The sequence below is a fragment of the Pelodiscus sinensis genome, chromosome 1 (genome assembly GCF_049634645.1).
Source record: "Pelodiscus sinensis isolate JC-2024 chromosome 1, ASM4963464v1, whole genome shotgun sequence".
Classification (NCBI taxonomy): domain Eukaryota; kingdom Metazoa; phylum Chordata; order Testudines; family Trionychidae; genus Pelodiscus; species Pelodiscus sinensis.
This window is the reverse complement of record NC_134711.1, coordinates 237,141,230-237,168,545: the sequence shown is the minus strand read 5'-3', so window position 1 is coordinate 237,168,545 and position 27,316 is coordinate 237,141,230. Positions and strand designations below refer to the sequence as shown.

General features: G+C 43.3%; 1 protein-coding gene across 2 annotated transcripts in view; it reads left to right on the top strand.

The window, feature by feature from the left end:
• SLC9D1 (solute carrier family 9 member D1) overlaps positions 1-27,316 on the top strand; it is a 65,135-nt gene that overhangs the window by 8,792 nt on the left and 29,027 nt on the right. For both annotated transcript variants that reach the window (XM_006138936.4, XM_006138935.4), the window contains exons 3-7: positions 17,020-17,199; positions 19,409-19,600; positions 20,859-20,987; positions 23,228-23,320; positions 25,881-26,067. In XM_006138936.4, the coding sequence (XP_006138998.1) occupies positions 17,020-17,199; positions 19,409-19,600; positions 20,859-20,987; positions 23,228-23,320; positions 25,881-26,067 (781 nt within the window). The remainder of the gene's footprint in view (positions 1-17,019; positions 17,200-19,408; positions 19,601-20,858; positions 20,988-23,227; positions 23,321-25,880; positions 26,068-27,316) is intronic.

The window sequence follows — 27,316 nt, the reverse complement described above, 5'->3', positions numbered from 1 at the left end:
CTGGGACCTTCCTCTGCTGTGGCTCTGCATTTAAAGCAGGGGTGGGCAAAATGGCCTCCGAGGGCTCGATCCAATTAGGGCCTGCGAGCGGGAGAGCACTCGAAGCCTCCTCCTGCCAGGAGCATGCGGCACTTTGAAGCGCTGCTTGCAGGGCGGGGGCAGAGCAGAGAAGGCTTTGCATGCTCCACTGCCCCCAGGCCTTAATTGGCCTTGGGGCAGGGAAGCGAGAGAAATCTCTTCTCACACCAGGGGCATGGGCACCTTGGGGGAACGTGGGGTGAAATATCTTGGCCATGCCCCTTCCGCTTGATGCCCCACCCTTCCTATGTGGCCCAGGGCCACTTCAAAAATTTCCGAAGTGGCCCCCAGCAAAAAATTATTGTCCACCCCTTATTTAAAGTGTACTAAGAGCCGGGTGGGCAGGCAGCCCAGCTCAGTTCCGGCTTGCACTGGGTCTAGGAGCTCTGACCCCCCCCCAGACAAGGGCCACTGCCACCCTGTGCTGCCTCCTTTTTATCAGAGGTAGCAGCACAGGGCGAAAGGCAGCTGGTCCGCGAGGGGAGCTGGTTTTTAAACTGGCTCCCCTTGCAACCAGCTCCAGACTGGCACCCTGCACTGCTGCCTCTGATACAGAGCCAGCAGAGCAGAGTGGAGTGGTAGGGGGCTCCTCAGGAGTGAGGTTGGAGCACACTGGCTGCCACCTCTGCCCCCAGGGACTATAGAATAGTTGAGTAATCAAGAAGAATTCATGAGGTTACTCAATTATTCAATTAACCAATATTTAACATTCCTATTCCCCGCCCATAAATAAAGACAATGTTGAAACCTTTTGTGTTGGACATAATATTTTACTCTATTTAAAAATGAAGCCTGGCCAACAAGCCCCCAATTTGGGGCCTTGCCCCCACCTGGCCGCAGTGTCATAACATTCCTGAACTCTCCCCCACACACAAACCCTGAGCCCATCATACACCCAACCCCCCTGCTCTGAGTCCCTTAGACTCTCCAACCCAAATTTCTGTGCCCTCCACATCCCAGCCCCCTACCATAAGATTGATAGAAGACAGCCTGAATGTGTGCATGAAGCTGGATTTGAGCAGTTACAATGTAAACGTCAAAGAAATGCGTGAAAAGACTCAGCAGCAGAAGTCCCATTAAATAAAGTCTGTGAGTACAATGTTTCATTTATGCTATTATTAATCATTATGTCAATTATCATTAATACTAAGTTGTATATTTTCAGTTACACAAATGTGCATTCTTACACGTTTCTTTGTTGACCATTTGTTCTCAATTTTGATGTAGTTTGGCTCTTTGGTTTGAAAAGGTTGCCGATCCCTGTCATAGACCATGAAATCTGCCCTGCCCCCTAAAATCATAGCTCACCATGCTATTAGGAGCCTGGGGCTCCCAGCTGCTAGTCTGGCCAGGCTGGGGAGAGACAGGATTTGTCCTTCCTCTACATGGCCCCTCTTGTTGGGGACATCAGACTCGCCTTGAGAAGCACTTCAGAAATGAGGTAGGTACATCCTCACTTCTGCACTGGAGAAACCATAGAGCAGAGCCCCCAGCTTCTGTCTCCCATTTTCCCCAGGGTTCCTACTACCATTTGGGCCATGGAGCTTGGGGCTTCCTTCCCTTAGTAGTTCTAGCTGGGGCTAAGGCTTAGGCTTCTGCTTCCAGTGGCTTCAATTGGGGCAGTCTGGGCTCCGCTACACCTGTGCTTCTGTGCAACACAGGGTTTCATTCCCCAGCAGTTCCAGCTGGGGTTGGGTGCTTCTGCTCCCAGCATCTGGGACAGCCCAGGTTCTGTGCTTCTGCCCACCCCTGAAGTTCCGGAAGCGCTGGAATGTGATTATTCAAATGAAGCGTGGGATATTTAAATTTCTGCTTCATTTGCACTTTCAATGTGTCCAATTTACATCCCTCTGCCGACAGAGGGGTGTAGTTTAGACACGGCCTTTGCCTTGCGGAACTGTTAGCTGCTTATGCGATCTGTCCAGGCAAGACACTGCTTGATTCAAGTCTTGCTTAATCTTTTAAAATTAGACTGCAAGTTTATTTTGTTTCTTATGTAAACAACTTTGCTTTCTAAACAGCCTGTCAAATGTTTTTTGGCACAGCATGTGTTCGTAGATTACTCTTTATTGAGCACATATTGCCCATGCTTTGAAGTCAATGTTCCTCCTTGCTGAACTTTAGACAAATGGGTGTAGATAAATGGGAACAGTGTAATAGCTAAAAACATTTAATTTTTATGCAATTTTACACATCAAATGAGTTAGTTTTTAGTTATAACACATATTATTGCTCTGGGATTAATTAAGCGCATAGACAATAGTCACAGGTAAACTAGTTAACAGGGCACATGCCATGTAATTACAGTGTGACATTATCTTCCTTTGTTCTTTTCTAACAAGTGGATACAAAAACATTAGTAGCTAGTAGGTCCACAGATAAGTGACTACAATAATCTTAAAAGTCTCAGGCTATGTCTAGACTACAGAGTTTTTCTGGGATACCAAAGGTATTCTGGAAAAATTCTGCCGTGTCCAGTGAACGCGTCTGCTCTTCCGACATTTTGGGCAGAAGAGCAAATGCATTCTTTCAGAAGCCCTGTGTTCCTCATTTTAAGAGGATTAAGGGCTCTTCTGAAAGAGGTTTTTCTGAAATTTGGCCCAGTGTAGATGGGCCGAATTTCGGAAAAGCCTCTTCCAAAAAAAAATTGGAAAAAGGGTACGCAAATTGTGCAAAATTTTTGAAAGTCTTTTTCCAAAAAAAGCAGCAGTCTAGACGTAGCCTCTGTTAGTCTGTACCTAAAAATACTTTAAGGTGCTACAGGACCATTGTTGTTTTTAGAGACTAACCAAAAATATATAGATAGCATCATGAGCTTCTGTGGGCACAACCCACTTCTTCTTCTTTGTCATCTGAAGAAGTGGGTTGTTCCCCTGAAAGCTCATGATACTACCTATATATAATTTTGGTTGGTCTCTAAGGCTAGGTCTATACTGCAAATTGCATATCATTTTCCGATTTACTTTCAAAAGAGGCTTTTCAGAAATTTTGTGTGTCTACACAGTGCCAAATTTCAGAAAAAAAGTGTTCTTTCAATGCATCTCTTATTCTTCGTAGAATGAGGTTTACAGAGGTATCCTGGAAAAGCAATGCAGTCTAGATGTAGCCTAAGGTTCTATAGGACAAGTGTTCCCTTTAAGGTGCACGCCTGTGTGGCTGTGCACAAAAAATTCTAACCCTGCCCACCACCTTCACAGAGCCATGCAGCAGCACTTACCTTCCAGCTGGACCTGGTTGCTCTCCTGGCAGGGCCGTGTGGCAGGTGGGAACAGGTCCACTTGAGGGTGGCTGCTCTAGCATCCGAGGCTGTGTTGGAGAATGGGCAGCTGCTGCCAGGTCCAAGGCCATCTTGGGAGGTGGCACAAAAGTTGTTAGTAATCGAGCTGTTCAAATGCAAGTGGTAGTCCATACTGCGTATAACACTGCTTAGTGTTGTTTGGCTGTCTTACTGTCCCCTGCTGAAGGAAGGATAGCAGATGATGTGAGCTAATGGTATAACATGGCTTGCTGTACCAAGACATTCTACAACATATCAACCTGCTCATCATTTTACATTACAGGTGTTCTCAAGAATATGGTGGGTATGTGAGCCCCATACATTCCATTTTGCAGGAATCTTGACACGTCTATGCTCATTCCACAGAGTTGCCTTCCTGGATCTTGTCAAAAAGAGGAAGCGATCCAAGTGGCTGTTTTAGAACATATAAGGGCTTCACTTTTGCTTCAATCAGCTTTGTTGAACACAGTGATCAAAAAACTGTTTGAAGCAAAAATGGAACATTTTAAGCTGCTAAAGTGGCCTTGGGGAAGAAGGGATGCACACAGTTTGGTGTGTTGATTAGATTAACTTCGGTATGAGTTAAAACCTTCCTGAAACGTTTTCTTCATCTTCAGGAATGGTTTTTGATAGCTGGATATTTTACATTTAATTTTCAGCTTCTTTTTAATAATGAAGTTAGTTAATTCTAATGAAAACAAAATAAATAAATATTATGCATATATTTTGCAACTTTCATCCATTTTAAAAATCAATATCTCTACGTGGTATCTACGTGTTTTGTTAGTCTTGAAGGTGCTGCAAGACTATTTGTTGTTGTTTAAGTTTTTCAGGGTTATCAGTCCTATTACACCAAGGATGAATTTGCGTTTACAACTCTAGTTTAACAAGCAGTGAAAGCCAATAAAGAGATAATCTACAATTTATGAGGCTGTCTTACAGATTTTTACCTTACCTGTCTTTAATTTGCTTACATGGCTATTAGGCAGGAGTATGGCAACTGAATGGGAGAAAGGGAATACTCCGCAGAGCTAATCTACAGAAACTAAGCCACTCCACACTGGATAGAGAAAGATGGAAGGAAGTAGTGAGGGCAGCATCGGACACCAACGGGCGTTGAACCCATGGTGGTTGTTGATGATGATGATGATCAGGGCTCGACAAATTATACAATTTACTCGCCCATGGCGAGTAGATTGTAACCCGGAAGAGCCGGGTTCGGGCGATCTGCGCATGTGCAGATCGCCGGACAGTGCGGCTGGCAAGCGGGGCTCGCCGCGGTTCGGCGAGTCCTGATGATGATGATTGAATCCTAAGGTCCCTGTTACAATGAGTAGGGAGAGACTAGACACATAAAGACAAAGGGGAAAATGAGACAAATTTACATTTAATGTCTATCTCATTGGCTAGAAATAGGCAAGTTAGAGGAGTTTGGGATGGTGTCTTTTTATGAGATCATGCTTTTAGATTTATCTTGCGTAATGCAAGATGGATAATAAAACGGTCATCAACTATTGGAGCTGGGCAGGAAATGTGCTTTGTGTCCCATGAAAATTTGAATTATCTGAAAATATTCCTGTTCCAAATCAGGATGAAAATAGAAATCTCAAATTTCTCAAGCCAAAAATCTAGAGGAAAAAATCCCATCCTGAGTCAAATGAAACTTTTGTTTTCATGATTTCCAAATGTTTTGTTTTGATTTTTTATTTTTAAACTGTTTTACTATACTTCTCTTAAAAAATTGAAAAGTTTTTCTGTACTAGAAGACAGGAATTTTTTATTTAGAAAAGGTCAGAACATTTTGATAATTTCAAAACTTTTTTATAATTTTTACAAGTTGAAAAATTACTTGAAACTGACCCTTTCCTGCAAACAATGAACAGTATTTCATCACAAAATTAGTCATCCATTCTGGCCATGATTTGATTCTGGATGAGGCCCCTGACTTTCCATATATATGATATTTGTTAATAACCTGGGTGCCATGGTGGCACATATCCAAACAAGTGCACATGACCTAAATATTGGTGCATAAGACAAAACTCACTCTGCTCATGGATAGAAAATCTTAGAGGGAACACTTTATAGCAGTGTTTCCCAAAAAGTGAAAATAAGGGTTGGTGTGGGTGAGCCGGGCGATTGCCCAGGCTGCCATTTTCAAGTGTTTCGTGGGGTTTTTTTTGCTTGACATTTTTTCCACCTTTTTTTCTCTTTTGGTCGACCAGTTTCCCCCCGCAATTAAAAAAAAAAAAAAAAAAAAAAAAAGGTTCCGTGGTCAAATAAAACCTGCTTTACAGCACCATTATTGTTTAAGGTTTTTTACAATAACATTAGTATTTCTTCTGATGTTAGTTTTTTTACTATAGGGGTACTTAAGAGCAAATAAGCAAGAGGATATTGCCAAACTTAACAGATGTTACATTTTACAAATGAGGTGGTTTACATGTTACAATGCCTATTGACATTCTTCTGTGGTTCACAGACAGGTGAATTGCCTATTGCTTTTAATCTAAACTGGTTTGTCTGGACTGTGGAGGGAGGGGAGAGCATAATCACAAAACCTAAGAGTGGTGGGCACATGACCCCATGTGCCCCCCCACATGGCCTTCCCTAGGGGAGACCTGGGCCAATCCCCCAGTGCCCCTGGCATGGGACTCAGGGCAACCCATCCACTGCAGATCCTATCTCTGCCTTGCCTTGCTCCACTGCCACTCTGACCCTGCTTCACACTTTTCCCCAAGTCCACCCCCTTCATGAAGCCCCCTTCCCGAGCAATGTGAGCTGGGGAATTACCAGTGTCTCAGCAACAGCAAGGGTTGGCTCTCCTCTTGCTCTCACTGGGGCAGCGGGAGTTGGGATGACCCAGCAATCTGCTCCTCTCTACCATCTCCCAACCCATTATGTCCCGCTTCTCCATGGTGGCAGGAAGCAGTGCGCTCTGTGACTAGGGTGGTCCGCTTCCTGCTGCAGTGGTGAAGTGAAGTGCAACAGGCTGGGAAAGGGCCAGACTGCTGGGTCACTCCAGCTCCTGCCACCACGGTGGGTGTGTGTGTGTGGGGGGGGGCAATCCCTGCCGCTGCCGCCGCCCTGTGGCAGGCCCCCTGATAATCCCCCAGGCCACCCTGAGACCCATACATAGGACAATTGAGGTGGCCACCAATGACCCCCCAAAGTGCAGGGCCTGGGGCAGGATGGCTCTGCCCCCTCTGGTCATCTTTGTTTGCCCTGGGTGCTAATATGCCTAATTAAGGCATTTTAGCATTTGGCCTCTATCCCCAGACTATTTAATGGGTCTCAAACATTTGAACAGGCCACAAACATTTAAAAATGGGTCCTGAGCCCAAAAAAGTTGAGGATCACTGGCATGGATGACAAGAGACTGAGGTATCTAAGGATGTGCAAGGGATATTGGGAACAGAAGGTTGGAAGCAGACTGAAACATAGAGCAGTTTGAACTCTGAACACAGGGTATGAGGGATATGGAAAGTATGACACAGAGTACCTTGAGCACAATGTTCTTCAGTCAAACCCTCAGCATGCCTCATGCTTGTGTTTCATGGAAGTGCAGGAGCTTTCTGAAGCTGTGGCAGTCATTATGCAATAAACATGATTTTTGACAATTTCACTGCTATACAGAATTTTTAAGTGGGGGGGAAAAATGCAGATTCCTATGAACCAAAATATTTTGTGAATTGTTCTAATTTAAAAAATGAATTTAGAAAATCAAAATGTTTCTGACATTTTTTATAAATGAAATGAAAAGTTTTTGATCGAAAACTACTTATTTAGAAATTGTCTCCAATTTTATTACAAAAAGGCTAAAAACATTTTTAAAAGCTCACTTGAAATGACACTTTTAATCTTATTCTAAAAGATTTGTTTATTTGTAACTACTAGCAAAATAAAACATCAGTTTTTCCTAAAGATTTAGTTCTAAATAGCATCTGTGAAGCTACTCTGAATAAGAGAGTTACTTCCTGTGGGCTGGATATAAATTGCCGAGTCCCTTCAGAAATCTTTTGGTGATAGGATGAGCGAACACAGAATGACCGTCCACCGGAAGACGGAAGGCTGAAATTGCTGCTAGATGCACTCTTAGGGAAGAAATCGCCATTCCCGTTGCATCACATAGTCAAGGATCTGTTGTATAGGCAGCAACAGAGGGTCAAGATCCTTTGCCAAGCACCATGACTGAAAACAATGCCACATATGGAGGTAGGATTTATGTGTCGTATGCCGCCCACTGTTAATCAACACGTGCCTCATGTCCTGAGAGCAGGAGAGCTCGGATGCTTGGAGCAAGCTAGGTTGCACGCTGTCAGGTGCATGCGTTCGATGGCTGGGTGGAGCATTGTGCCGTGTTGCTGGGACAGTAAATTGAACAGACTTGGTAGCCCTCGTGGTTCGGCAACCGACATTCTCGACAGCTGTGTCTGCCGGGGCCAGAAAGGCACTATCAGAATTACTGTTGCGCAGTCTGCTGCTATTTTCTCTAGAACTCTCGGGACGAGTGGAAGAGGAGGAAAGGCGTACAGCAATTGATGACGACTCCAGTCCAGCAGGAAGGCATCCCCCAAGGAGTCTTTGCCGATGCCCGCTCGTGAGCAATACTGATGACATTTTCTGTTGTGTTGGGTGGCGAACAAGTCTACATTGGGGAAGCCCCAGTGTTGGAAAATGTGGCGGAGCACCTCGATGTGTAACTCCCACTCGTGTTGTGAGAGGAAATGTCTGCTCAGAGTATCAGCAATCACGTTGTCCTTGCTGGGAAGGTATGCTGCTGTTATGGTGATACCCTGCCAAATCGCCCAATTCCACAGGCGATTGCGCAAAGAGAGCGGGAGTGTGCCCCTCCTTGCCTGTTGACGTAATACACCATGCATATGTTGTCGGTGAGAATCTGTATTGAGCGACCTCGAATGATGTGCAAGCATTGAAGACTGCCCTTAGTTCGAGAGAGTTTATATGTTGTAGTGATTCCTGGGGCATCCAGAGACCCTGCGCCCGGTGCTCCTGAAGGTGAGCGCCCCAGCCGAGCAGGGAGGCATCTGTTGTGATCTGTAGTGCTGGTTTGCGGGCATGAAAGGGGACCCCTACCAGTATATTGTTGGGGCTGTCCCACCATGCCAAGGAAGTCCGGAACTGCATTGGCACCAAAACCACCCTGTATGTGCTGTGCATCCGAGGAGTGTACACGGTGAACAACCAATGTTGAAGACTGCGAAGATGAAGCCTGGCATGCAGAACCACATACGTCATAGCTGCCATATGCCCCAACAACTGTAAACAGGTGAGTATTCAGGACTTGGGAGAAATTGATACTGACTGCACCAAGTCCTGCATGAGATGAAACCTCTTTAGAGGCAAGTATGCCCTCGCGGTCAGGGAGTTGAGTCTTGCTCCAATAAACTCCAGGTCGCGAGTTGGCATCAGGAAGGACTTCTCTAGATTGATTATGAGTCCAAGGGCTGCAAACAGAATGGTAGTGGTGGACACCGCCCTTGTGGCCTCGTCGACAGTGGAAGCCTTCAGGAGGCACTCGTCTAGGTACGAAAAAACTGTAATGTCGAAGTGCCGTAGGTAAGCCGCCACTACCGCCAGGGTTTTGGAGAAAACTCGTGGGGCGCCGAGAGACCGAAGGGTAGTACATGGTACTGATAGTGGTCGGATCCCACTATGAAATGAAGGAATCTTCTGTGAGCAGGATGTATTGTTATGTGAAAGTAAGCGTCCTGAAGTTTGAGGGACGCGAACCAATCCCCTTTGTCAAGAGCAGGAATGATCGAAGCTAACATGACCATCTTGAATTTTTGTCGTCTGAGATGATGGTTGAGTCGATGTAAGTCCAGGATAGGCCTCCAAGCCCCTGACTTCTTTTGGGTGAGGAAGTAACAAGAATAGAATCCTCTTCCCACAAAGCGAGTTGGTATCCTTTCCACTGCTCCTAACGTGAGCAAGCAAGAGACTTCCTGGTGAAGAAGAGCCTCGTGAGAGGAGTCCCTGAAAAGGGATGGGGAGGGAGGGGGAAGAGAAGTGAAGGGAATGGCATATCCTGAGGTGATTACATTGTGAACCAACCGGTCGGTGGATATGAGAGCCCAACTATGTTGATAGGGCCTGATATGATGATGGAACACTCCTTGTGTGATGTTTGGAGTCTCTGTTAAAGGGGTGGTCCGCAGACCCTCGATCAACATATCAAACCTGCTGCTGGCCCTGCTGCTGGGAGGACGCTTTGTGAGGCTGTTGACGACGCTTTTGGGGGCGCTGTCTCGGCCTCTGTTGTTCATATGGCTTGTTTCGAGGTATCGCATAAGAAAAAGGCCTTTGCCTATTGTAGGGAACATATCTTCTTCTATGGTTGTAGGGAAGTGTGTACATTCCAAGTGTTTTTAAAGTTGTACGTGTATCCTTACCCGAGTGGAAGACCTGATCGGTTGACTGGGAAAAGAGTAACTGGCGATTGAAAGGCAAATCTTCCACCTTGGCCTGCAACTCCTTCGGAACAGCGGCCTGGTGCAGCCAAGACGCTTGACGCATGACTATGGCTGAAGCTGTGGATCTAGCGGCTGCATCAGCTGTGTCGAGCGCAATCTGCAAGACTGTTCGGGCGATTGTATAGCCCTCCTAGATTACCACCTTAAGACTCTGGTGCTTGGAATCAGGCACGTGTTCAAATAGAGGGACCAGCTTTGAATAGCTGTTGAAATCCTCAGAGCTGACGTAGCAGAGGAATATATTTTCCTGCCTAAGACATCCAGGCGTTTAGCCTCCTTGTCATTAGAAGCATTCTTGGCCTGGGACATTTTTACTCTTGTTGTGCAGCGTCCACCACAAGGGAGTTGGGCTGAGGTTGTGTAAACAGGAACTCCATACCCTTCTGGCTTATGAAGTACTTCTTGTCCGACCTCTTATTAGTTGGTAGGGATGTAGCTGGAGTCTGCCAGATGTCATTGGCAACCTCTAAGATAGCATCATCAAAGGGAAAGGTGAGCTTTGACTTTTGGGAGGGTTGTAAATTCTTCAGCAACTGATGCTGTTTCTGCTGCACATCCGTGGTCTGGATGTCCTGGGATTGAGCATCCCTTTTGAAGAGCTCCTGGAATTGTTTGTGGTCCTCCATAGGAGACAAGTCACCGGGGTCCACTCCATCATCAGGCGACGAAGAGGAGTGGTGTGCTGGAGAATCAGGGCACTGCTGCTCCTGATGAGGAGTGTGGTTCTGGTTGTCTTCCTGATAGCTTGAATCCACATCTCCAGCAGAGGACGGTGGAGCGACATAACGTGCAGACTCGTCTGGAGAGTGTGGAGACTCAGGACGGGACAGTTGCGGTGAACGTGACTATGAATGCTTTCTGTGATGAGACGAAAAGGAAGAGCACTCGTGGTAATGTTGGTCGTACCGCCTGTCATAGCATGGAGATCGGCTGTGTCTTCTGAGCATGTCGTAGCGACAAGAATATCCTGTACGTCTTGGAGACCGTGGCAATAAGGATCTCCTGGAGTAGCGAGAAGGAAACCGCGAATAGTGGTCCCGCTAGTATCGACATGGCGATGAGCGACGAGGTGACCTATAGTAGTGCTCTCTGGGAGGTGTATAATGATGACGACGGGTATCAGCACGGAAAGAGGCTTGTGAGTCAGGTCCAGGCGAGAGGGTCATACGGTCCGGTGTCAGCGATGGTGTCTGGACCCGTGCAGAACTGTGCTGCCTTTTAGATGACACTGAGGAAGTGAAGGAAGGCTGGGGAGCTGCTAGTAGCAGCAAGATAGGCAGCAAGGGAGGCTCTGTTAATTGATCCTCTGCAGAGCTCAGGCTCGGTGCCGCTGGATCAGGTGATGACGTCACGGCCTCAGGCTGCACTGGCAGAGTCTCCTGCTGTGGTGCTGTATTCGGTGCCGGTGCCTCCGGCCCCAGGGAGCATGGAACAGCACTAAGGGAAAGTCCTGTGGGTGCTGGTACAGCTGGCTGCGCTTGCGCATGCGCAGAACGTCTTGATGCTGGGGCTTCCCCTCCCGGCTCCACAGTGGCCGTTGGAGCCGTGGCCGGCACCGACTCCACTCGCAAGCCCTTTTTGGCTACAGAAGGGGCTGAGGAGCTGCGACCCTTGCCCGACTTGTCTGTGGGGAACCTCGGCGAAGAGCCAGAGGACCCCGACTTCTCCGCTCTGCTGCCAGGCGTCTTCTGGATCCCACGGGAGATCTCTCGTGCAGTGATGTTCATCTGCAGAGCGCGGCTCGGAGATCTGTGGAGGCTGGAGAGCCTTGTTGAATAAAAGGACTTTCCGCCTCAGCTCGCGATCCTTTCTAGCGCGAGCTGTCAGATTTGTGCAATGGCTGCACTTTGCTGGGACATGAGTCCCCGAGGCACTTCACGCAGTGGGAATGCCCATTGGAGACCGGCATAGCCTCCAGGCACTGAATACACTTTTTGAATCCAGGTGATCCTGGCATCCTGTCGTTCTGCTCTCCCCTTTCTACTTCTTTTATTTTTATTTTTTTTTAGTCAATTTCAGTCAGGTCAATGCCAGTTAGGCACGGATTGACTGTCAGAAGAGAAAAACAGTTTAAAAATTTTTTTTTTTTTTTTAAAGAAAACGGGACTACAACTAATCTGCAACTATAACTGGAACAACTAATCTACAAATAACAAAAAAACAAAGCCTAACTAAGAGATCTCCCGTCCCCTCAGAGAGGCAAAGGGAGCCTAATGTAACTCCGTCTGCGGCTGTGGATGGTTGGAGAGAAACTGACAGGACCGGACTGCGCTCAGCTGAGAGGCGCGAAGAGGCAGTAGCGCATGCGCAGTCTGGTAGGGGGGCTACTGCTACAGAAAATTCCTCCGGTTTGTGGCACTGGGACGAGCCCAGCACCTCGAGTGGAGCACCCTCGGGGACACTACTCGATGAAGAACTTACACATTTTGCTGTCCTGCTGTTTGGCAACGGTGATAGTAGCTTATCTGAGCCTGATCCCTTCCCCCTGGGCTGCCCTGCATCCGCTCCACCATCTGAGTCCTAATTCTCCCCCTTCCCCAAGCTGCCTCCCATCCACTCCGCCATCTGAGCACAACCACCCCACACCAAGAAAAATACACTCACTAACTAAGCATACAGTGCAGGTGGACTTTCCCTGTTGGCCAGGCAAGGTCAGTCTTGTCTGAGTTACGGTTCTGCAGAGGATTCTTTGCAGGCTGTATCTTGGGGGTGAGTTCTTTCAAGTCTTTCCTCGTCCTCCTTTTTTCCTTCTTAGCTGGTCACGTTCTTGGACGACAGTTTATATGTGAAATTTAAGCCCTGCTTAGCTATACCTTAACCAATCATTTTACTAAGGGTACGTCTAGACTACATGCCTCTGTCGCCAGAGGCATGTAGATTAGGCTACCAGACATAGTAAAATGAAGCAGCGATTTAAATAATCGCCGCTTCATTTAAATTTACATGGCTGCCGTGCTGAGCCGACAAACAGCTGATCAGCTGTTTGTCGGCTCAGCGCGATAGTCTGGACGCGCGGGTGTCGACATCAAAGGTATTTGTCGACCACCCAGGTATGCCTCCTGGGATGAGGTTTACCTGGGTGGTCGACAAATACCTTTGATGTCGACACCCGCGCGTCCAGACTATCGCGCTGAGCCGACAAACAGCTGATCAGCTGTTTGTCGGCTCAGCGCAGCAGCCATGTAAATTTAAATGAAGCGGCGATTTATTTAAATCGCCGCTTCATTTTACTATGTCTGGTAGCCTAATCTACATGCCTCTGGCGACAGAGGCATGTAGTCTAGACGTACCCCAGGATATTACAAAATAATTCTTTCATCAATCCTAACCTATTGCAAAATAATTCTTTACCCACTCATACACTACACCTTAGTTGATTTAAATCTTGTAAAATTAATTATGCAACAGACAGAAACAATCAAAGAACCATACAGATAAAGAATAGAGAAGTTGTGACCATAAAACAATAAAGAACTAGAGATTTCACACCCACCATTGTTGATAAATAATTCCTTGCCAAATTAGAATGCCAACAAAGATTTTTTTTTTTTTTTTTTTTTTTTAAACCTCTGAAGAGTTTCCTTGTTTATCTGGTGATGATGGGATCCTTTAGAAAGGGCACCTTCTTAACAGCTTGACATGGGTTTGATATAATCTAGAAGTAAAGTGAGGTTGTGATTTTCTGTTTCTTGGCTCATAGCTGGTGCTCCTAATAGGTCCTGCAGAATTTATATAATTATCTCTAAGGCTATGTCTACACTGCGCTGGTTTTGCACAAGAAATATGCAAATGAGGCTAAGCGTGGAATATTGCGGAGCCTCATTTGCATAATTAATGAGTGGCCGCTTTTTGCGCAAGAGGCTTTTGTGCAAAAAGGAGCTGTCTACACTGTTCCTTTTTGCATAAAACCCCCTCTTGCGCAAGAGCCGTTCTTCCTGAAAAAAATGCGGAAGAACGGCTCATGCGCAAGAGGGGTTTTTTGTGCAAGGAGCAGTGTAGATGGCTGCTTTTTGCGCAAAAGCCTCTTGCGCAAAAAGCGGTCACTCATTAATTATGCAAATGAGGCTCCGTGATATTCCACGCTTACCCTCATTTGCATATTTCTTGCGCAAAACAAGCGTAGTGTAGACATAGCCTAAGTGTTTAGTCTTGTGGCTAGTATGTGTCTGGTAAACTTTTGAAGTGCAGATAATACTGGTGCAGATTCTCCCATGTTGTGATCAGGTGTCTCATTCCATCCAATATGAGGTACTGTGCAGTGTGTGCAATGTTGTATGCTTTTGACTAAGTCTGTTAAAAGCAACAGCTTTGAAGCAACATTTTCTTTTCATGGACTTGCCTGCCATTCCTTGCAGATGAATTCTTCTGCTCCATTGCAGCATTTGGAAATTTGCATAGTTGTGGTGTGGGTGGGTGGAATAGAAAAGGCTCCCCCTGTAAATATTGCAGAAGTTCTTCCTCAATCAGATCAAGAGCCAGTTGCAGCTAACTGTCTTTCAAGTGATCAGAGATCTTTTTGTATTACTATTCATCTGTAGCTAATCTCTGTTTTCCATTTATAGCCCTGTATACTTCTTTACCACAGTTACTCTGAGTGTTTTTCCCCTCCAGTTTGTTCTGACATAGGGGAGGAGTTGGCATGAATTTCTCCTCTTGCTAGGAAAAACTACCTGGATGTTAAAGGCACCTTACTTTCCTGTCCATCATTGTCCAAGAAGAGTGTCTGTGCATTAGTTATAGAAGTATGGGAGAGGATGGTTTTTACCCTTCAAATAATGCTTTCAGGCAGAGAGGTATAAAGGGATGGGAAGCATACAGCGTCAAGGAAAAATATGAAAGTGCAAATATTCTTTACGGAGGGACTACAGAGAAGAGCTAAAGATATTGATATTTTGCCTGGCCATATTTGCTGTCAATTTTCATCACAACTCCACTTATTCTAGGAACATTGTCAAAGCTTTACCTGGCAAAGCGTAATTTTCATCATTCCATTGTGACTGTAGGATCTGGCAATTCTAAACATGTTAATAAATAAATCTGTACACCAAGGCCAGGGTTTTCATCATATCTAGAAGTCCCCGTTTGCCTAGAAAGAGTTTTAAAGGGATAATCTGCGGTGACAGCATTGCACTGAACAGATTGTTGTCAAACATTAACCATCCAGCAAGGTATTAATGATTTCTTCCTATTTGACTAAATTGGCTGAACTTGCTCTTTTCATCAAAGGGAGAACAATGTAACCTCAGAACTGCTCATGTCTTCTGCTAAATGCAGTGCAAAGTTTTACACTTGTTCTTAGTGTCATATCCATTAAGGTCCAGAAAGTGGCTATCACTAGTGTTCTGGATCCAGATAAAAGCAGAAATCTGGTAAATTCTTATTTTCACTAGGCTAATACATCTCAGTCTTTTAAAAATGTTTCTCTGTGCCACCTTCCTTTTCTTCCCTATCCCAAAGAAACTCAGTGTAGTGTTTGTGCTCTTACAAAGAGAATGGATTAAAATCAATAATTCTTTTGGGAAAAAGTCAGAATTTTTTAACATTTAAATTGGATTTTTTATTTCATTTAAATTATAAAAAGCTTTTCTTTTAAAAAAAAAAAAACCTATTTTAAACAAAATATTAATTTAATACAAAATATATTAAGGCCTAAACTTATTAAAATTTCTTAAAACATTTATTTTAAAATGAATATGCTAAATCCATGAGCCTTTATCAAAACAGTTAAAGTCTGCTTTTCTATATGAAGAATCAAGGGAGAAACATCTAACTTTTGAAGTCAAGCTTTATAAATCTGGCACAATAGATGGGCCTAAGCAATTTGAGAGACATTTTGAATTGACCTAGGTGAGTAGGAAGTTAAGCTTCTTTCATTTTCACTTAGGCATATTTGAAATTTTTCCCAAGGCTAAATTTAAAATATTAATTCACTGGCTATAGTTAATCTCGCAGTTTTAATAAATGATTTAGTTGTAAATGTGATGCTTGTTGTGATAAGAGATTTATCCAAAACATTTAAAGTTATTTTGTGTAATCAAATAAATTGGATGTACTGTTTTGTGTTTAAATTCCAGTTACCACCCTAAAGCACCTAGCCACAAATCATGAAAAAAGTTAACTGTTTGGTTAATAAGCATTATAGGTTTGAAAAAGAGAAATATTTTCTTACCTGCAAATATCTGTTTGAAAGCATGCTTTAAATCTCACCTGACCTATTTATGAACTCATTTGATATGTTTGTTTTTTCTGTTCATGGTGGCACCATTATGGTCTTTTTAACTATTTCCTGATTTTTATAGAGGTTTATAGAACTTTCAGCATATTTTCCATTATATTTGTTTGCTTGTTAATAGTTAATGAAGCCATATTTCAGTTCACAGTGCTCTGACTGCCTTGCTAAAATATATTTTTTTCACTTGCACTTGGCTTTGGAATTAATATATCTTGTACAGGTTGTACCCCTTAAACCAGGGCTCTCTGGTCCAGACTGGACCATGGATGTTCCTGGACCAGAAAGTCCAGGCACAGGGAATCCGCCCTGGGACAAGGGGCTGAGGTGGCAGGAGGAGCATGGTGGCAGGGGACTCAGGCAGCACAGGGCGTCCCGCAGTGTGGCTGAAAGCCCTGGGATAGGGGACTTTGGCAGTGAGGGGAGCCCCATGGCAGGGAAGTCTGGCAGCGCACCTGGGAATCTTGGGACTGAGGGTGTCACTGCATAGCCAGGAGCTCTGGGTCACTGCCGGCTAAAGCCAAGGGGAGCCAGCTGGGGCCGGAAGCATAGTAGCATGGGACTGGGAGGCCGGCCCCCTAGTCCAGCAAATTCCCTTGTTCGGGGCCAGTCAGGTACTGAGGGGACAGGACCACGGAGGTCCAACCTGTACAGAGTTTCTTAAGGTGTCCCCTCTGTGATATTCCCTGCTCCTCAGCTTTGCTGCTACTTCTAAATGTTATAAAAGAACAGAGGAACTGTAAGAATGGGTGGATGAGACTTTTCGAATAACAAATTAAAAGATAGAAAAACAACTTTAAAGGCTCAGAGTTTTCATAAAATTTGCTATGAAGTTCTAATTCTTGTAATATGGTTTGTTTTAAAACAGGTATTAATAAATGTGTTCACTTGAAAGATCAAATAAAAACTTCATTCTTATTTGCTATAAAATCCAACAGGAGGAAACAGAATATATTGAACTTTTAGCAGCAGAAAAACATCAGGTTGAAGCCCTTAAGAACATGCAGCATCAAAATAAAAGCCTGTCCATACTTGATGAAATTCTTGAAGATGTTAGAAAAGCAGCCGATAGGCTGGAAGAAGAAATAGAAGAACATGCCTTTGATGATAACAAATCAGTTAAGTGACATTCTAGAAATCATTCTGCTTTTTAATTCATATACTTTAATTTTTAATATGAACTAAGCATTGCTTTTATGTCAGATGTAATCGTGGTAGTAATTTAGTGACAAATATAAAATATTCAACCTTATTATGTATGTATCTTGTCCTCCGAATTCCACAGAAGAAATAGTTTATTTAGTGCTAGTATTGCTGCTTGCCGTGAAGTAGGTACTGTCAATCATCTTCCTTACCACTTCCTTATCATAGCAAATGTTTTCTTTTGGACTGGACATTTTAAACATGATTGTCGCTTTTATTTTGTGGAACATGGTTGTACGTCATGATGTTGACATAACATTCACTGTCCTCTAGCACAATGTTATTTGGGGTCCTCTAGGCTCTCAGAATTCAGGATAACCCTTTTAAAATTAGTCTCCATTTTTATTTCTGATTTGTTTTCTCCATTTTTGTTGAGAACATAATGGGAGAAGGAGAACCCTTGAAATTAGGTTTCACAGTCTGGAAAAAGGAATAGTGTACAAGGTAAGGGCATGACACACTTCTCTGAGTTTGCAGTGGCTTTTTTTCCACTTGAATTTAATCTGTTTTCAGTCTCTTGGGCTACTTGCAATGACTATGTGGCTGTGGGGGGTCTGGGAGAAAGAAATAATACTTAGGTGTGTGTGTTGAAGTAGGGAGCGCTTCCATTTCTCCATGCCTTAGAGTTTCTTCAGTCAGTGCTGTTATCTTAACATAAGGATACAGCTTTTTGGCCTTGGCTTCTACTTTTGGAAGGGTTTTATTCTGGTGGGAAAGGCTTTTGTTGGCTTGCAGTTCCTGGCAAGTACTCTGTGCAGTTCATGAGTTATGTTCTGGGGGACAGGAAGTTGCCTTTTAGGAGGCAGATGGGGCCTATATAAGCCCCCTTTGTGAAGGCCTCCTGTTGGGAAGCAACAAGATGTTATGTTTTTCCCTACTCTAGGCTGGGATATCCTTGTAGTTGGGGGTTCTGCAGGAGCATCAGTGACCATGGTGTGTTGGCAACAGCATTGTGTTCTGTTACCCTGCTAGTAGTAGTACCTCCTTATGGAGTCAGGCTGTGTGGAAGGAGGCCAGGTTTGTCTGCACACCCCTTTCATGCTACACTTCCTGCTAAATGGCAAGAGCCAATGTATTGTTCCTTTTTCTCTAATGTATTTCTTTTCTTTATTCATATTCACACTATGTCCTTGGGGGAGAAGGAATAAAGTTCCAATCTGAAGTCTTCTCAGTATCCCACTTTAGGTTAGCAGGACGCATTCAATATTTTCTTGTAGTTTTTCTTAAACCAAAACATGTAATTTTACCAAAGTGAGCTACCACCACACTTTTATAAGGAAAATAACACTGTTAATTTATGTTTAGATTACCAGTTCTCTGTTTTCATCCAAATATAACCAGTGGATAAAAAGGAGAGGAAAATAATGCTGTTAAGCCTCTTATACAAGAGAACAGCAAACACACATAAAATAGGCAAATAGTACTTTGTCATGTGCAATCCATATGCAATAAATACTCCCTTAGGAGACAAAATCCAAATGTTTTAATATTGGCCCAGCAGATGCTCCTTAACACTCAATTAATACCAGTGCTTATGTATCAGAGGGGTAGCTGTGTTAGTCTGAATCTGCAAAAACAACAAGAAGTTCTGTGACCCCTTATAGACTAACAGATTTAGTGGAGCATAAGCTTTCTTGGGCAAAGATGAAGTGGGTCTTTGCCCACGAAAGCTACAGGACTTCTCGTTGTTAGTGCTTATGTAGTGTCTTTCACCTGTAAATCTCAGTGCTTTAGAATGATCAGTTTTATCTCCATTTTACATATGGGAAACTGAGGTACAGGTAGTTAAGTGACTTGCCTAAGGTCACTCAATAGATCAGTAGCAGAGCCAGGAATAGAATTCTCCTGAATTCCAATCTGGCGCGTTATACACTTGGCCTCCCTTCCAACACTGATATCCCCTGCCTGCTCATCAATGTCTTTATTCCCTAATTTCTTAATTGTATTACTTTTATTACAACAAACCCTCAATATTTAATCAATATTTGAACTTGTTTATACATTTGTTATATAAAAAGCAGATACTTTTACAAAAACATACTTTTACAAAAACATACTTTTACAAAAACATACTTTTACAAAAACAATCTCAATCTCTCATGAGAAATGCTTTCTTTCTGCCAGGTGAGAGGTGTTAATTTTGAAGCAGTGTTAAGGGTGGAAGAAGATGAAGCAGACTCCAAGAGAAATATTTCAAAAAGAGAAGTAGAAGATAACTTGGGTCTAAGCATGCTTATTGATTCCCAAAACAATCAGTATATACTTACCAAGCCCAGGGATTCTACCATCCCTCGTGCTGATCACCATTTCATAAAGGTAAATTGTTACACTTTTTTTAGAATATTGTCTATTGTGATTTGGTAAATGGAAAAGTTCTCAAATTCCATTTATCTTCCCTTATCAAAGACTTAGCATTGCTCAATGTTACATGTTCAGAAAACTCTTATCAATCTATAACTTTTAAAAGCAAATCATCTAAATATTTTAACATAAATTTTGTCAGACAAGACAAAGGCGCTAATCTCCTTTCAGCCCTTTGTATTGTACATACTAAGATTGTAGTTTAAAATTAAAAATGTCTACCATCTGATAATACCAGTCTGGAAAACTTGTATAATTTATTCTCATGTGAGTTTTCAGCAGAAGTAATAGACAAATGCATAAATGTTTTAGTGTAAAGGATTCTTGGTCTTGCTCTGTCTCTCCCAAATATACATTTTTGTTAGTTCCCTTTCATCAGGACTGTGAACCATTGCCTAAAAGGGTCTTAGAGCATCCTCTTGTACCAGGACCCTCAATCTTTAGATCAATTAGCAGTTCCAATGAATCTATGGTGGTGATGCACAATCTTTGCACCCTCATCATTCTTTTCTGCAAGGGACTGATTCCAGACTGATGAATCCAGAGTTTAGAATGTAAATCTGTTTCTGTATTTCAGATACTCCAGTTTGGAAGGTCTCATTACTATTGCAAATATAAATGCTTTGATATACATGGTTCATTAGCATTCTCAACATTATTCATTTTGAATTATTTTGCCACAATTGGTTTTCATTTGGGAATATGAGCTACTTCTGGCTGATACTTTTTATTATTATGGATTTAGTTCTTCCTTTAATATTTCCTTGTATTTCTCTTTTACGGAAGCTTCATTGCATTAGGTCAAAGAGAGACATGGCAGAATTAAATCTCCTCTGAGCCAAAAACTTTTGACATATCGTTATTTCATTTTTGTGTCAGATCTTTATTTGACTTGTGTGCTGAAAGCAGCTTTCCAGAGTTGTCTAATATACAACATAGTTACAGGTTTTAAAGAAATTACTTTTTTGTTATCTCATTTTCAAAAACAGGCAAGGTCTATTAAATTTACAATATACAGCTCTTTTCCTTAGTTTCTTAATGTGCAAGTGGCAGTGATGCTGCTTACTCCATATGAGTTTTGAAGCTTCATTCAGTCATATCTGAAACATGCATTGAACATTGCCACTAAATGTAATGGTTAGGAATAGCTGTTAATTTCACCTAATTTCCACATTACTTTTATATAAATATATTTATCAATTTTATACGCTAGGATATTGTGATGATAGGAATGTTATCTTTGCCATGTGGTTGGCTGTGCACAATGATAGGATTGCCAACCATGTTTGGATACATCATTTGTGGAGTACTCTTGGGACCATCAGGATTAAACAGCATTAAGGTAAGAGAGTGGGACTCTTGGGGCACGTCTACACAGCAGGGGTAAAGCCAAAATAAGCTACTGAACTTGAGCTTTGTCAATTGTGTAGTTTAAATTGAAATAGTCTACATAGTAGGAAATTAGGAGAGCACGCTTCCTCCAACTTCCCTTACTCCTCGTACAATGAGGCTTACAGGAGTCAGAGTAAGAAGTCCTCCAGCTCGACATTATATCAAAATAACTGCTTGTAGTGTAGATGCAGACTGTTATTTCAGAATAACGTCAGTTATTCCAAAATAACAGTGCTGTGTAGACATAGCCTTGTATATTTTTATACCTGCCTTCATTTTTAGGGTTGCTTTAATAATTTTGTAACAATTTATAGTATTGTCAACTTTCATTCTTCAAAAATCATGAGGCAGGCCCCAGAAAATCATAGAATTGTAAAGACACTGCATCATATGTTCTTTTTATTTGCCTTCTGATTCCAGATCCATTAGCATTCATTCCTTTTTCGAGCTTTTTTTCCACCCTGGAAGGACAGAATTTTTCAATTTTTTTTTTAAATCAGAGAGAGGTTTCCCCCCCAGGCTAATTACAGAGAGCTAGGCCCCAAGAATCTCTGCTGGAGGCTTTGTGGCCCTGCAACACCCTGCCCTAGAAAAAAGCAGTAGAGAAGTCCTCTAAATTCCCTGGAGCAATTATGTGAGAAGCAGCCAATCAGGGCCCAGCAAGCTAGTGTATATAGAGCTGTAGGACCAGAGCCAATTCAGTGCCCTGCTAGAGCTGGAGAAGAGCAGATAGTGCTGTGGGCTGTTTGCTGGGACTTCCCTGGGAAAAGGCCCACAAGGAAGGGTGAAGAATGTGCTGGAGCCATGGGGAAGTGGCTCAGGGAGTTATAGCAGCGACATAGTTATTTAAATGGACATGGCAGACAACTGCTATATACAGAGGCCCTGGGCTGGGACCCAGAGTTGAAGGGTCCAGGTGGTCCCTTCAAACCCCCTTATTAGACACTGTGGGAAGAGGCCTGGACTTCCAGGTATCCCAAAAGGATAACTAAAGTGTAGCAGCCCAGCTGGAGAGTTGTGACCAGAAAGGCCCTAAGAGGGTAAAGACGTTGCGTCCAAGGAAGGAGCTCTGGGTCACCACTCTAGTTTTTCCACTCTGGTGGGGATAAACAGACACTAGAGAGCACCGAAAAAGGCCTCTGTTGGAGATGTACCCCAGAAGGGGTTTGCTTTATTTTACATATAGACAGTGTGTCTCCTGGCCGGAGGGCCAAGTCACTGAAGAGCCACCACAAACTGAATGAGTGTAGTCATACTCAGTCAGGGGGCACTCATGAGAGGTGAGCGCACCCTATTACAGTGAGGGATTGAAAATTGGAAAGAAGACAGTAAATGAATATGTAATTTTTAAAAAGATAATGTCCATAAACTTATAGTAGAAACATGCTTAAAATTTTGACTGTTTAGTAATAAAGATGTTTTAGAACAGGGTCAGAGGTCTGCTATAATTTTCAACATGCACCACATATTAATAGAGAGGTTATCTTGCAGAACAACACCACTTTGCAGTTGCACAGGCCATCATCTGTGTTGTTCCCAGTCACTTTTCTAAGTAATTGCTCTAGTAGTTGCTGCAAGGAAGATTTTTTTTATTTTTAGTTATCTAATGAACAGTCACTTGTAGAAAAAACCCTAATGCCTACTTTTGCTCTTCATTTAATCTCTTCCTACCATCTGTTGTTCTCTCCTCTTGCTGCACCCTGTACATGCTTCTCTGCCACCTGTTCCCCTTGTCTTTGTTCTGCACCTGCTTCTTTGCTGGTTGGTTTCCTTCTCTGGAAATGTTCCCCAGCTGCTTTATTATTTTTTTTACCACTCCTCTGGACATTTGTCTCCTATTGATGACTAGTGGCTCCTATTCCTGAGGGTAGCATATGTTCCTTTTTCACCACTCCTTCTATAGCAACAACCCTAGAAAGAGGCAGGTATTCAGGTTCTTTATTTTTTGTAATTAATCTTTGTGCAAAAGAGCTGGCCACCTTTAGAAATAGTTGTGAACAGAAAGCCAGCACCATGCAACTACTAGAAAGTGCTCCACAGACTACAATTTGGATACTACTGGTCTAAAAATTTGTATATTTACCATCCTATATGTCCCATAATACAGCATAGCTAAAACTGGAATGTAAATGTGATTGTATCATAGTAAGCAAACTAGTACACCAAACCTTTATTATTCTTGTTTTGCAGTCTATTGTACAAGTCGAGACATTAGGAGAGTTTGGTGTGTTCTTCACTCTATTTCTAGTTGGTCTGGAGTTTTCCCCTGAAAGGCTAAGAAAGGTATTTTTTGTAAAACTTATGCATTTCAAATTTGATTGGTGAGGTTGAAGTTATCCGATATTTCAGCATTTAAAAGTCTGTCTGCAATACATCTTAATGTTGTTTGACCATGATTTTTAAAAGTAAGAGAAATATCTCTGGTTGTTTCCTCAGATATTGGGAGCGAAGGAGGAGACAGGTGGAGGAGAAAGAATGCAAAGAAATGTTATCCTAGAGCCTATTATAATATCCCTTTTGATTTTTTTACAGAACTGTTCATGATGTCCAGGAAATTAAGACACACACATTTACTGCAGTACAATCCAGTAATATTGTGATGTTTGAATCCAGTTGCAGAGTTGTAAACTAGGGATGTAAAATCCTGTGTAATTGGTTAACAGGTTAAACGTAAAGTTGAATTTTTGTTTAACGGGTTAACTAAGGGGAGCTGCTTCGGCAGGGAACTACTCCAGCGCCTCCATGGACAGGGACTGTGCTGGGCATCTAGAATAGCCCCTGCCTGCAACACGCTGCAAGCAGGGGCTGCCTGTGACGCACCCGGGCCTGCTGCAGACAATCGCTGTTCCGGATGCAGGGAGCTACTCCAATTCCCACTGGTTAAGGGTGATGCTTACCAGTCAACCTTTCACATCGATTTTGTAGACATCACAGTGTTATGATGTTGGCATGTGTCCTGGAAGGTATAGTTAATGTATTAACCCCACATCAGTGGTTCCCAACTTGTGACCAGGGGTTCACAGTGGTACTGTAAGGGGTCTGTGTGGATCCTCTCTCAGCCAGCACGTCCTGCAACCTGCATTGCTTCCCTGCAGCTGAACTGAGACGCTTCATGCCGGCAGCCGGCACATCAGTCAGTCCATGCTACTTCTCCAGTGGGCTGAAGGATGCTGCTGGGGAAGCAGCGTGTGCTGAGGGATGTGCAGACAGTAGGCACAGCTATACTGTTGGGGGAAGGGGGCATAAAATTTTAATAGATTGAAAAGGGGTCCATATTCTTGAAAAGGTTGGAGACCAGTGCCCCACATGATGGATTTTTAACATAAAAGTGTACTGAATGAAATGCGTTGTTAGAACCAGTTGGCCCTTGGTTAGGCATATACCATAGAATAAACTATTTTATATATTGGGACAGTCAGACTTCAACAAAAAGGGGATAAATATATTAAAGAAAAGTTGACTTAATATGGAGAATCGGGAACTGCGGCTAATTTTATGATGTAAGATTAATAGGGCTGTCAATTGTCCTGCGTTAACGCCTGCGATCAACGCAGGACAGGATGAACACGTTAATTTTTTTAACGCATTAATCGCAGGCGTTAATGCTGCACTGCCCCTTTGACATGCCACTCCAGCGCTTCAAAGGGGCAGCGCAAGCGGAGCCAGGGATCAGCTGGAGTCCTGAGCTGATCCGAGGCTCCTAATGCGCTGTCCTTTTAAAGCACCAAAATGGCACTGCAAAAGGGCAGTTCAAGCGGAGCCCCTTTGAAGTGCTGCTCCAGCGCTTCAAAGGAGTTTTGCAACAGCGGAGCTGGGGATCAGCTGGAGTCCCCAGCTGATCCCAGGCTCCTAATGTGCTGCCCCTTGGAAACACTGCAGTGGCGCTTCCAAGGGGCAGCGCTGCATGGAATCCAGAGTCAGCTGGGGACTCTAGCTGATTCTGGGCTCCATGCAGCACTGCTCCGTTGGAACGCTGCCACAGCATTTCAAAGGGGAGGCACACATGATTAATCGCAATTAAATTTTTTAATCGCTTGACAGCCCTAAAGATTAAGATACATTATTTTTAATAATGGAAAATATATTGTTTCAAAATAAATTATTAAAACTAGCACAGTAATACAAATAACAGTAATAGTTGAAAAGACACATTTTGCATGGCTTATGTTTGTTTTAGACTGAGGGTTGCAAGTCGGTGAGATCACATAAAAGGAGGTCTATTTTACTGATATGTGGACAGTTATATGGGTATCAGTTTAATGATAATATAAAATTATCTTCACTAGCTACTCATAAATTACAGGTGTTAAATATAAAGACCTATTAAACCATGTACTAGTCCATACCTTTCCATTGCTGGATTGAGCTACAGTATATTTTCTAGTGCTTTGTTCTGTCTAGTTTTAAATAATTTTGGGGAATGGGGTTTCTCATTTCTCATATTAGCTCTCACATTTGAGAGGATTTTCCTGATATTTAACTGTTTGTCTTAATTGTATTCCATTATTGCTACTTATAATCCTTTGCATTATGCTAAATAATTCCTCTGCCTACTTGGTATTTGTATAATTCAGTTGCTATGTCAGGCCATCTAGCCCTAAAATTATTTTCATTTCTCTTCGTTGAACTCCATCCAGGTTGTCTAATTCATCTAATGAGGCACCCAACACTGGATACTGTCTACCAATTAGTTAGAGTTGTGTAGCGATGGGCTATTCTATGAATAGCTCTGCAGCCCAAATTCACATGGATCTCTTTTAATACTTATTTGCATAAAAATCAATGTAACGTTCATCAATCCTCAGATTATACAATACAAATTTCTGTGTGTGTTATCCTCAAGGTGTGGAAGATATCTTTGCAAGGACCCTGTTACATGACACTTCTGATGATTGCTTTTGGCTTACTATGGGGACATTTACTACAGATTAGACCAACACAGAGCGTCTTCATTTCTACCTGTTTGTCTTTATCCAGCACACCCTTAGTATCCAGATTCCTTGTAGGGTGTGCCCGAGGAGATAAAGAAGGTAGGTGCAATGGATTGTGCCAATGACAGCACTGTTAAAAAATGGCTTGTACAGGGCATCCCTGCTGTAAGTCGCCCTAGTATACATGTGCTCCACACTTAAGTTGTTGATGCTTGTAGAAACTGATGTGTTTCTACACGTACTCACATTCCCTGCCCTTAAAGTCACACACAAAAAACTCCCCAAAACAATTAGTCCAAATGGAAGTCAGCTGTGGGGGAAAAAAATTCCCCGCTTTAAGTTATGTTATAAGTACATATTTTATGGAACATATCTTGGACTGATCGTGAGGACAGCCTATAATAAATTCTCAAAATGATTGATCTTCATACTGATAACCTGAGACAAAAATAGAAAAAAGAGCACTGCCATTACTCTATAATGTACTAATTTGATGGGGAGCATGGAATATTATTGGTGCTTACTTGTTCTTGTATGTTTCCACAGGCCCGCTTGCTCTAAAATGCCTATAGAAGTATCTTAATAGATAACTAGGGGGCTATGCCCCCTGTTTGCTATGCTCACCAACCCTCCTCTCTCTGGGGGTAAGCAGCCCTGGCTCTCCCCCTGGCTGCCAGAGAAGGCCAGGCAGAGCCATGGCAGCCCTGGCTCTGCCTCTTCTTCCTAGTCCTGTCCCTCCCACCCCCCTGACCCCGGCCATTAGGCAGGTCTGAGGCCGTGCCAGCCCTGGCTTCCTTCCCCCAGCCACCTGGGGTGGGGTGGGGTGGGTTGAGGCTGCACCAGGTCCTGCACTCTTTCCCTCTGGTCCCTGAGGGGGGGGCCGAAGCTATGGCGTGGCTGCCCCAGCTCTTCCCTCCCCCCTCCCCCAGCATCAAAGAGGAGGGAGGCCGTGGCATGGCAGCACCAGCTCCCGAGCACGGGGGAAACAGGAGTAGGGAGGAGGCAGGTGGGTTGCAGAGTGATGTGATAACCTCACTTTGTCGTCTGCATGAATTTTTTTTTTGAGAGAGAGAGAGAGAGATGTTCCCTTTTATGAGGTTCGTCTGCACTCACACTGATTTTAACCCTTTGAACCACCAGATGGTTTTTTATGGTTATGTTAAAGTACCAAATTTAAGAATGCTACTGTGTATCTGCCATGAGGGACGTATGGCCTGACGCAATAGCTTGCACCGTCTTCCTGCAGTCTGAGGCAAGATAATGTAGTTTCCCCCAAAATATTTTTAGCTTCATGTAGATGGATATGCTACAGGATAGATAAGACAGCATTCTTGGTGAATATTTTTTT